The sequence below is a fragment of the Zonotrichia leucophrys genome, chromosome 3 (genome assembly GCF_028769735.1).
Source record: "Zonotrichia leucophrys gambelii isolate GWCS_2022_RI chromosome 3, RI_Zleu_2.0, whole genome shotgun sequence".
NCBI classification, from domain to species: Eukaryota; Metazoa; Chordata; class Aves; order Passeriformes; family Passerellidae; genus Zonotrichia; species Zonotrichia leucophrys.
In genome coordinates, this window is record NC_088172.1 from 99,157,519 (window position 1) to 99,169,503 (window position 11,985).

Consider the following 11,985-nt stretch of genomic DNA (forward strand, 5'->3'; position numbering starts at 1 on the left):
ATTACAGCTGCTAGAATATAGTGTTATTCTTTCTCTATCTGAGTTGGGGAAAAGTGATTCATTTTCTCTCTTTCTTAGCAAAAGAGGACACTCTGTTCAGTGAAGCAAAACTTATTATAGCTAAAATTAACTGGAGGAAATACAATCCATAATTAAGCCAGGTTACTTAGTGCCACAGATGCAGTATGAAGAGTATTCCAACTGTATTAGCATGACAGGAAAATGGGGACATCACAGGTTTTGGAATGCCAATTGCCACACAAACTTGGCACAGAATCAGTGAAGGCTATGGGACATTGAATCTGCACAATAAGGCAGAAGAAACTTTTAAATAAAGCTGATAAACTTCTACACTATAAATACAGTTGTAAGGGAAAAGCAGCATTTTAGCTAGGCTGATAAATGGGCTCTGATTAGAAATTAAGTGGTGCTCCTACAGAATTCAGCCATTTCTCAGTAATTAGGACATTCCTTAATGAAGTGGACTGTGGTGCAAAGCAAGCAATTCAGGGCTGTATGCTTATTTATCTGATTCAAGTGCATTAGCTAAATGTCAGTGTTTTTGCCAGCAGCCCATGCTGCAGCCATCAGAGCCGTGACGAGTCCTGCCTCCCCAGCTAACAAACAAGGAACAGGCTGGGGCAGTGGGGAGGAGACTGCTGAAGGCATAGAAAATGCTGTATTTAAACAGTTGTGTTTGCTTTTCTGTTAAAAAAAAAAAATCTTGAAGATCTCCTTTCTGCCAGAACACAGGCACTTTGCAAACGCTGCCAACACAAACCCCTGCGAGCCAGCCAGCTGACATCAGCTGACCAAGGACATGGGGGGACTTTGGACATTTTATCCATTCCTCCTCCTCAGACAGACTGCCTTTTGTCCTGGCCATCTGACCAAAACAAGCTCATGAGTAAAAGCAGAAGCTGCCTATGGAAGATGGGCTTGTGTCAGCGCAATCAGGGATGCACAGCACCAGGAGGGAAGGACCCAACAGGATGTGATCTCTCAGATATTTCCATTGGAGATGGCCAGTTCAGTCTGGCCTGTACTGGTGATGAGGAAAAACAGTCTCATGTCCTTGCCTAAATTAAATGAGCTGGACAATTTCTGTATGGCTGAAGCAGGTGATATTTTGGAGTGCACAAGTTGCTACTGCAAGGAGAGCAAACCCTAAGGACTGAGGCTGAGGTTGCAGCATCTTTGGAATGACATCTGTGCACTCAGAGCAACCACAATTCATCTCAGACATGGGACAGGAAGTTCTATTTCCCAGAGTCAGGTTAGCCAGAGCTCACAACACAGATCCAAAGTCCCTTTTATGACTTTGCACCCAGTGGAAGGAGGAAAGAAATGCATGAGAGGCAGGTAAGTCAGGTGATCCCTGATTGTTTGCAACAAATCCCAACCATCAGAAAGACCAACACAACTGCACTGAGTGGCTCTGCTGAAAACAGCAGTTTTCAGTCTAGCCCTGGGAGACACCCAGATGTCTTGTGTTATCAGGCCTTACCTTCTGGAAACTTTTCCATGCCAGATACTTGCAGAGCAAGCTGAGGCCATAGGGAGCAAGGTCCAGGGAGCCGTACTGGCCCACAGAAGTTGCCTTTCACATCACTCAAGCAAGGGCTGTTTTAATGTGGGGCCAGCTCTAATACAAAAGGGTTATGTCCATGGCAATTGAAATCTGCAAAAGTTTAATATTCAGACCCTCAATACTGCAAATACATTTCAAACATTCTTGTGTCCCAGGATAATAGCTACATAATTAGGGCAAGCCTTTCACACTTTCTCTTTGATCCCACTGGACTTATTTACCAAAAGTCATTGCACGGATGTGCCCAGCAAATGTCTTACAGAAGAGCTTGTAACAAAATTAAAAGCTTAAATATAGAGATCCTCTCTCCACTAAGTACTGGGTTTTATTAGAGCTGGGAGTTGCTCATGCTTCACCCCTTGCAGCCTCTTTGAATCCTCTGTTTGACATTTCAAAAGTGCCATGCAGGTTCTAATACACATTACACAGAAAGAGCTATTATAAAATTCCTGACTTTTTCTTGTTTGCACGACAAAGGGGGAATGGCAAATCCTCCAATTGGACCAGATAATCACTCTCCTGTGAAAAGCCTCCAATATACATCCTCTGTTTTCTTCTTAGCTGAGCTTCAAGTGTGTTTGGTCAATAATTTTATTTCGGGTGTGAAGCCCATAAATCACCTCCCAATACACATTGGACAGTGGAGAGTCCTGGTGGATTTGGCATCAGCCACAGGAGAAAGCACACCCAGATACAGGAAAGCTGGGTGCTGCTGGAGCAATCAGACATTTTCATTTCATGTTGTCATGGTCTTTTGAAGAACACTCACTGCAGAGTAGGACCACTCTCTGGGGCAAAGACAAATTGGATGGATAAATAATTATGGAATTGTGTCTTCTGACATAAGGGAGAGACCAGTACAAATCCTTGGACTGCAATTTTATCCAGGTGACCATACAAACCTAACAAATTCCCTGCTGCAACTGAGCTGGACAACATTTTGAGAGTCCATGTGCAGAAAGGTTTGTCAGCCATCTGAACATTGCTCAGGTGGTTTCCAAGCCTCTGACACAGCCCACTGTGTGACCAGCTCTTTTCCCCCAGCCTCTAGGAATCCATTTGGCTGGAGAGACAGTCCTGAGGGAAGAGCTGGGTATATGGATTTTTCCTAGAGGGATGAGGGAAGTCACAAAGATTTCAGGAAAAAACCTTCCCTTTTATTCACAGGAGTGTTTGACATGAGCTGAACTCGAAGCTGACAAATGAAGTGGATATTTTTCACTGCTGTTTGTGTCTTGGGAATGGATGTATTTTGAAGTAACACACAAATGCATGTCTAAAATTCATCTCTGGAGAAAGATGCTACACAAAGTGCAGGATTAAAGAATGCACTGCCTTGGGCCATGCACAGGCTGTTACTTTGTAGTCTGTTCCATTTTCCTCTTAAAACTCAATTTAGCTAAATAAGGTGCCCTTTTAGCATCTAACAGAGGCTTTATCATGCTTAAGAAGACAAGTTTCTTAAAAGGCTGTAAAGACAAAGTGAGCAGTAACAGAAGTGTTGAGTGGGGCTCTTTCAGACGGCTTTATTGCCTTCCCCCGAGTACAACCCAGGCTGCCTCCCTCAGCTGACACTTGTTTTAATGAGGGATGAGCCACAAAGGGGTGATTTTGTACAAGTTCATTACATCCATCCTCCAGCCAGACTGTCCTCAGGGCACACCATTCAGCCTGGGCACTGGGTGAAACTGGGCCAATTTAAAATCATTTACAGAGGCATATAAATCCAAACGGCCTTTGATCCTGAAGACATTTGTCTGTAGGCTCAGGTATGTGGCTGCTGGAGAGGATGAGAGTCTCCCCCAGGTGCCATGCTCCTTCGTGCTTTTAACAATCACATTTTATTCCTTCAATTCAATTCTCCTGGGATTGGTGCCAAAAATAGATTTCCACACCTTATGCCAGCAAAGGCTGGGGAAGAAAAAGGTGTAAGTTTCCAGTTTAAATGTTACAAGGTAAACATCCAACCTCCTCACCCCAGCCTTCAGATCAGCTTCACTCTCCAGAGCCAGTGCTCTATTGTGGCTGTTAACAGCATTCAAAAAACTGATATTCTTCATCCATGCTGGGGAATAGTGCAGTGGTTTCTCATGTTCACTGAGAAGTGATTTGCCTTTACATAAACCCTATTCTTCTAGGCATGAGTATTATGAAACACCCAGGAATCCAGAAAGAGTGATGGGGAGTTTTTCTACCACGTCACACCCCGTACATCCTCCACCTTCTGTGATTCAGGAGCAGCACAAAATCCCATAAATCATTCAAGTGCTGTGACTCACTGCCCTGATTCATACACTTGATACAAATATTCAGAGATCAAAGTGGAACCTTAGACCCCCCAACCCAAAGATTAAAATGATTTTTCAATGCTTGCCATAAAAATGGACTTTCAGCTAAAGCTAAAGCTTCTCCTGATCGTTATTGGCAAGTTCTCTGCAGCAAAGATTGATGTTGCTTTGAGGAATCATATGGTGTGGCACATAAAGCAATGTATTCTGCAGTTGTGCTTCCTCCCTTCAGGGCTGAGCAGGGGGCACTCATTGCTCAGGGGGCTTCTGGACAAATATTTACAGGGAATTAAAAGAGAAAAAAGGAAATTTCTTCCCCGTGACGGAATCTAGGAGCCCCCTAAACCCTCCTGTATTAACTTTGCAGCGGATGAAGGTGTTAAACTGGCATGTGTCTACCAACAGGGGAGTGACCCTTTCAAGTCCTTTGCTTCGTCCCCACTTGTGAAATTTGTTGTGCCAGTGGGACGAGGCTGGCTATAAAAGCCCAGCACCGGGGACCTCCACCCAGCTCGGGCAGGCTGCCAGCACATCTCTGCCGAGAGCAGCCCCGGGGAGATCCCCCCTTCACCTCTGCCGGGCCGGGAGCTGCTTCTCTGACAGGAGGATGGACCTGAGGTGTGCCTGGATGCTCTGCGTGCTCGGCCTCGTCCCCACCGCCCGAGCCTTCACCCAGGAACGCTTCAAGGAGGCGGTGCTGAAGCAGCTGGGGCTGTCCGAGGTGCCTAAACTCCATTCGGGAGACTTGGTGGATGTGGTTATCCCAGAGCACGTCAAGAACAAGTACATGTCCATGCTGAAGCGGCAGAGGGTGAAGCGCCGAGCCCTGCCCAGCCTGGCTGGCATCCTCAGGGGCATCCCGGGGCACACAGGTAAGGTTTCTGTTGCTGGGAACATACCAAGCATCCTGCTGCCGCCAGGGGAATCTGCCAGGGCTCTCCTGGCTGGCAGCAGCATGGGCAGAGGTAAAACCCGGAGGGTAAAGAGGAATGAGGGGCGGGTTTGGCTCCAGACCTCGTGCAAGAGCATCCTAAAGATTAACAAATCACCCTTTGCACCTGGAGAGGGAGTCCCGCAGTCCTTCCAAGGGACAGGATGCTGCTGGAGCTTGATACAAGCCTTGGTACCCTGGGAACAGTCGGGGCAGGTGGGGGGAATAAAAAAGTGCAAGCCAAGATTTTGGGTGAAATCTATAGCATGTTCTCTAATAGGAATGACACCTCTTGGAGAATGTTTCACTCCCGCTCATCTCTTTTTTGTTTAGGTTTTTTTTTTACAGGAAAAATTACCAAGGAGAAAAAATAGCCACACAGATACAATAGTGGCTGTACAAGGGCACTTAGAGCTTATTGTGCTTTCAAAGGACATACGCAGCACCCTGGGCAGCAAATGAAAATACTTTTTCATTCCAAGTGATGCAAATACTTTTTCATTCCAAGTGGTGCAGTTTCCTGCTTTCATGCCCAGCACTGGCACAGAGGTGCACACTTTTAGAGGTCATATTATGCCGGAGATTTGGTTCTTCCAGGCTGCAGAGGCTCAGACATGGGAGAATAATTCAGGCATTTGCAAGACATTGATTCAAGCATGCATTAGAAAAGGTGTGTTTAGTGGCTGTCTCTGCCACTGTGAGCATGGAAGGAGTGTGTTGTGATGATAATTGTGCATGAAACGTGGCAGCTTTTCCCAGCAGGGTGGCAGTGACAGGCCATGCTTTTTGTCCCCAACTGCACAGGTATGACAGGGGAAGTCCTCTACTCCGACACAACCACACGCCAGAGGCTGGTGTTCGACATGGAAGGCAGAATACCCAAAAACAGTGAAGTGACGATGGCTGAACTGAAACTCTTCAAGAAGCCTGTGGACAGGGCAAAGCTGCCTGCCAGGCAGTCCCACAGGCCCATCTCCAACGCCAGAGTCAGCGTGTACTGGGTGCAGCAGCAGCACGATGGCACCAACAGCACCTCCCTGATAGATTCCAGGTGAGAAAGGGGCCTCTGCTGGAGTTACAGGGTTTGGGTCCTCTGGGGTGCTGTGGGCATCATGTGGTTGTGCCTCAGCTCAATCTGATGGGGTTTGCATCTGCACAACCCTGTTACATGGCCTCTAAACCCACAATGAGCTTTTAAGAGCAGGTATCATGCTGAGACGGCAATATATGATGATTCTACGAAATTATATCATGTACTATTACATCTTCTTCTCTGAAATCCCCCACTTGGTTCAATTCTGTGTCACTTATTCAAGTGGGTTACTGGTTGCTGGTTTTCTTTCCCCTGGCCATTTTATTAGCTGGTTTAAACAAGTAAATGATGCAAAAATAATCTGATTCTGTAGTGGTGAGCTCTGTGGAAGTTTTGCAACAAGGCAGAACTAGACTGGACTGGAAACTTATGGCCCTGGTGCAGCTCGGACAGGAGCAGGTGGGAGCCTGGTGTTCACCAAGTGTTGTTGCCAATATTGAGGCTGCACATGACCCTGCACCACCTAATTTTTGGTATGAGCATGTAGAGAGGGTTTTTTCTGGCCCTGCAGTGTCTGTTAGATCTGCATTCATCTTTTTGAGGTGACAGTTAACTGCTGTGGGCGCTTGCCCAGAGCAAAAATGATCATGTACTCAAGGCATGTGCCGATCTACAGGATGCGAATTATCCTGCTGCAATAACAGCGCTGCGAGCCCGGGATTTGTCTGATGGGCTTTTCTAACGCCAAGCCCTTGTCGTGCAGGCTGGTTCCTATCCGTGAGTCGGGCTGGAAGAGCTTTGATGTGACCCAGGCCGTGCATTACTGGCTGCGGAGCGAGGGGCGGGGGCCGATGCTGCTGGAGGTGCGGATCGAAGGGGAGAGGCCGGGCAGCCACGCCTCGGAAATGGCCAGAGCCGTGCGCTTCACCTCGCAGCACCCCGGGGACAAAGCCCTGGGCAAGCCCGAGCTGGTGCTCTACACCCTCGACTTGGATGACTACGGGTATGTAGGAAACCTAAATCTGTATGTACTGCCTGTGAAAAACGCCAATGGCTTGGTTTTAAAATTTTAAAAGTCTAACAGTAGAAAAATGGTTATAAAAAAATAGTAATACAATTAGAGTAATAATAATTTGGACAAATTAAATTAGGACAATATGAGGCAATAAATACAAAGAGTTACGGACGTCCAGGTACCTTTTTCTGGGCAGCATAAACCCGAAAAAGGACCCACGTTAACAGAGGATTAACCCTTAAAAGCAACAGCCTGTTGCATATTCATATACTTCATACATGATGCATAAATTCCATTCAAACACAAGATTCTGTCTGGTTATCATCAACTTCTTCCTCTGAATCCTAACAGCACCTTCGAGGTGGGAAGAGGTTGGTTTCTTCTGGTAATGGAGCAATAAATTCTCCTTCTCTGAAAGATTTAGGTGTCCTGTGGCTGCTATCTCACTGCAAGCCCTTTCTTTAAAAAAAATATCCTACATAGCACAGTTTCTATTTTAACATTTTGTTATAACCTAAAACTATATTTAACACGCTTCTTAAGAGAATTAATACAGCATTACTTCCTAACACAACACATATAATATTCATTTTAATATTTGCAAAAAGCCAATTATAAAATACATGCATTTTTCACACTGCCTCTGGTGTAATTTTGTCCTTGAATTATTGATTTTTGTTGGGGGGGAAGAGGGCAAACCCCAAATTACTGGGGGTGGAGAGGGCAGGAAGATCTTACCATCACCAGTGCTCACCAGCTGTGAATGGAGAAGTTAGAAAGCTGCTGCTGAATCTCACCTCTCCTTTTCCCATATCTGCTGTCTGAATACCGGAACAAACCCTGAGCAGGTTCCATGTCTCAGAGCCCACCTGTGCTGTCAGCAGCAAGGATGATATCTCCCATTCCCCAGCCGCCAGTTGCAGCACCCATTCCTGTCTCCTTTTTGGTATCCAGGTGCCCGGGGACCACAGGGAGGAGACAGAGCCCTTTTATACTATTAGCAGCAAGAATGATTTCTCCCACTCCCAGTTTTCAGTTGCAGCACCCATTCCTGTTTTGTTTTTTTTTTTGGTATCCAGGAGCCCTGGGGACTGCAGGGATGAGGCAGAGCCCACGTATGCTATCAGCAGCAAGGGTGATTTCTCCCACTCCCCAGTTCCCAGTTGCAGCACTCATTCCTGTCTCCTTTTTGGCATCCAGGAGCTCCGGGGACTGCAGGGAGGAGGCGTTGCTGGGGAAATCCACCTGCTGCCGGCAGCAGCACTACATCAGCCTGCGGGACGTGCCCTGGGTGCTGGAGCCGGCGGGGTTCCAGGCGTTCCGCTGCTCCGGGCCCTGCCGGCAGCCGCCGCGCCGCCCCGGCTCCGGGCCGCGCTCCTGCGCCGCGGCCGCCAGCTCGGCGCTGCCCATCATCTACCTCGTCAGGAGGGGCAACCACACCGAGGTTGAGGCGGCCGAGCTGCCCAACATGATCGTGGAGAGGTGCAGCTGTGTCGCGGACGGTGTGGCGCTGGTGTGATGGGTGATGGGATGGCCAAGGGCGTCATCCATTCCCCATCCATTCCCTGCAGCCCCGCCAAGAGCCAACCCAGCCCTGAGCCAGAGATGAAGGTCCTGGGGGGTCTGCCTGCACTGGGGCCCTGGTGCCCTGCAGAGAGTCCACTTGTCCGTGTAGATGAGCTCAGAGGAGCGTGCATTTCTCATAAGTGAGGGGTACCTTAGGAGCCTTGTGCTTCTCGGGGCCTCCTTGATGCCAGCTACACTTGACTGAATTTATTTAACCCCCCACTCTGGAGTAATGCAAACACCTCCAGGTAAAATAACAAAATTCCATTCCTTCACCATCACCAGGTGAAGAGCAAATTCGCTGGCTCAGCTTTTCATTCTTAGGCTGCTGGGTTTGGTCCTGGTCTGCCCAAGCTGTGTTTTTAGTGAGCAGAAGCACTTACATGTATATAAACTGTACACACACAGATGCACACATGTACAGAGTGTATGAATAAATGTGTGTATTGTCTACATACTGAATAGCTACATATTGATTACTTACATATATATATGTACATAAAATATTGCCTAGAGCTCAAAGGAGCATATTTATGTGCATATGTATTGCATGTACATACACATACCTACATGTACATAAAATATTATCTGAAACTCAAAGACTTATATTTTTGGTCCCTGCACCACGGGCTTCACATAGTTTTAGGCAGAATTTAGAGTCCTGGAATCAACAGGAACATTAGGACTTACTTGTGTGAGTAACAGTTTGTTTTTCTGATTCTGTATTACAGTTATTTCAATTTAGGGATATTTTTCAGGTTGTGTGTACTTTCAAAATCAAGGAAACAATAAAATACAAGTATTAAAGTCACCATGTGTGTGCTTCTATTTATTCTTATATCTAAAATGGAGGGGGAAAGGTCTATTATGTTTCTGTGAGTATTCAGTGCCCAGCTCCTACAAACATACCGTAACAGCTCTTCTCAGCTACCTGTGTGATTTTGTCTTCTCCCCCAGAGGCTGGGCTGAATCGGCAGGCAGAGCAGAGCCCACACTGTCAGCGCTTCATCCTGAGCTGCTGCAGGGTTTAAGCCAACACTTTCCTTAAGGGAAAACCCAGAATCTTTTCTGCCAGCAGGAGGTGGTGCTCTCCTCGTGAACCTGCAGGGCTCAGCTGCAGCTGCAGCGCAGGAAGGGATGAGCTGCCTCCCATCCCCTTCCTGCCCATCAGAAGCATTTTAACCCTGACCCTTCCTGTTGGACATACCCTGGAGAAACGCTGTGATCCTGTGGTTTAATCCCTTTATGGGCTGCTCTGAGCTGCTGGCCATGGTGTCACCCGTGCTCATGATTCCCACCTTTGTGTCAGACTCCTCTCCTCGGCTCATAACCCACTGAGGTGGCTCTGGGGATGCAGCATTTGCTGCTGACCGTCTCTGTTGGATGGTGGGATGGTCCCTGAGGCTCTGGTTGAACCTGCTGCTGGTGCAAGGACTCTGACATGTGTTTGTCTGGCTGGACAGGGTGACCATGGATGAGGGGGAAAGAGGGACCTGTTTGACTCTATGGCTATGTGTTATCCATCAGGAAATGTGAGTGTTCCTGCTGGTCTGCAGGACTCCAGCTCTGGGGTCACCCAGGCATCTCTGCCATCCCCTCATGGTTAGGCTGGCACCTCTCACTTGTGTAAACATCTGTGGCAAAGGAGCTTAAAGGGGAGGGAAAAAGGCAAAAGCACAGACTCACCATTCACCAGTGCTGGGCTACAGCACGATGAGACATGGGAGTCAGAATTGTAAGAGCCAGGATGATCTCTGGCATTCCCTTCTCATGACTATGGATCTACCCAATGGCATCGGCGTTCCGCCCCGGGTCCTCCCCACCCAGCTGGGGCAGGGCGTAGCCTCAAGGCCAGGAGCTCAGCAATCACCAGGAGGAGCAGAGCTGATGATCCAGCCTCACACTGAGCCTGGGGAACAAAGTGTTTGAGCTGGGGAAGAAAATGTTTGAGCTGGGGAACAAAGTGTTTGAGTTGGGAACAAAGTGTTTGAGCTGGCTGCTGCCTGAGAAAGAAGAGCATTAACCCTGGCTTCCCTCCACCCTCCAGCACTTGCACTTCAGCCATCATTCATCTTCCATCCCAGGGAAATTCCGTGCAGTGCAGTTTGGGGAGGCTGTTGGGGGAAATGGGGAGCAGAGCATCCCAGGAGCTGCGGCGTGGACGAGGCTTCTCCTCCACCAGGATCCTGAGCTGTGTCCAGTGCCTCTTGCTTTGAGTCTAGCTGCCTTGGCTGGGTGTCCTGCGGATAGGAGGGACACAGAAGCCAGTGGTGAGTCTGTGAGCGTGTCTGTGACACCCCGAGGGTGGGGCCAAGGAGACCTGGTGTTACTGTGGGGAGTGTTAAAATTAGGTTAGAAACTGTTGTAAAATATGTGCTAGATCGGTAAGCATGTACTGTTAGTTGGTTATTGTGAAAAATTCATATTGTATGATTGGCTTTTTGCAAATATTCAAATGAATATTATATGTGTTGTGTTAGAAAGTTATACTGTATTAATTTTCTTAAGCAGTGTGTTAAATATAGTTTTAGGTCATAACAAAATGTTAAAATAGAAACTATGCTATGTAAGATACTTTTTTTAAAGAAAGGACTTGCACTGAGATAGCAGCCACAGGACACCAAAATCTTACAGAGAAAAAGAATTTATTGCTCCATTATCGATTTCTTCCTGCCTCGCTCAGTCCTGAAGACACAGTCAGGATTAAGAGGAAGAAGCTGACACTGACCAGACAGAATCCTGTATTTGAATGGAATTTATGCATCATGTATGAAGTGTATGAATATAGACAGGCTGTTGTTTTTAAGGGTTAATCCTCTGTTAACGTGGGTCCTTTTTCGGGCTTATTTTGTCCAGAAAGAGGCACCCGGCCTGTCCATAACTCTTTGTTTTTATTGTCTCCCATTGTCCTAAATCCTGATTGTCCAAATTTTTATTCCTCTAATTATACTACTATTTTTATTACAATTTTATTACTATTAAACTTTTAAAATTTTATAAAGAAGTGATTGGCGTTTTTCACACAGTTATTATTTTGTAAAAGGGGTTAAAAGGGTAGTTGTAAGAAATAGGGTACTCAACGAACCATAACACACCTCAGTAAAGTGCATCCCTCCCCAAGGGAAACGAGCCAGCCTGCACAGAACTGTAATGGGCCAATCAAGCACTTTAAACCTTCATGCAAACGAAGGATCCAAAAAGAACCTAATCCAAAGGGACAAAAACTAGGATAAAAAGGGGCTTCTGACCCACTGAAGCCGTGCCTCTCCATCTGGGACATTGGGGACTGAAAAGAAGCACCAGCACTGGCACTGCAGCATCCCCGGTAGGAGCGTTCCTGCTCGGCCCATGGGCCCCTTGCTTTAGGCCTTTATTTTTTATAATAAATGATGAAATCACTTTAGTACCGGGAGCCTGCTCTCGTTTTTAACAGGGAGAGCTGTAGGTATTGCATGGTGCAAATCTGTGAGAGATAATGCCCTGCCTGCCCTGCTGCCTGCATGCACACTTGGATTTACCTCTGGAGCAGCTGCACGGGTATCACAGCATCTCTGCTGGAGC

General features: G+C 47.1%; 1 protein-coding gene across 1 annotated transcript; it reads left to right on the forward strand.

Moving 5' to 3' along the window:
- Nucleotides 1-4,486: 4,486 nt before the first annotated feature.
- On the forward strand, nucleotides 4,487-8,377 carry LOC135445037 (left-right determination factor 2-like). Its single transcript, XM_064707077.1, has 4 exons — nucleotides 4,487-4,751; nucleotides 5,615-5,861; nucleotides 6,607-6,846; nucleotides 8,059-8,377. The coding sequence occupies exons 1-4, from the start codon at nucleotides 4,487-4,489 to the stop codon at nucleotides 8,375-8,377; spliced, it is 1,071 nt and encodes a 356-aa protein (XP_064563147.1).
- The last annotated feature ends 3,608 nt before the right edge of the window (nucleotides 8,378-11,985 follow it).

What these genes read in the sequence shown, in the direction of transcription:
- LOC135445037 (XM_064707077.1), top strand. Translation starts at nt 4,487, where the DNA reads ATGGACCTGAGGTGTGCCTGGATGCTCTGCGTGCTCGGCCTCGTCCCC. An exon ending in ACCTCCCTGATAGATTCCAG is followed by an intron (nt 5,862 to 6,606) that starts GTGAGAAAGGGG and finishes CTTGTCGTGCAG; the next exon opens with GCTGGTTCCTATCCGTGAGT. An exon ending in CTCGACTTGGATGACTACGG is followed by an intron (nt 6,847 to 8,058) that starts GTATGTAGGAAA and finishes TTTGGCATCCAG; the next exon opens with GAGCTCCGGGGACTGCAGGG.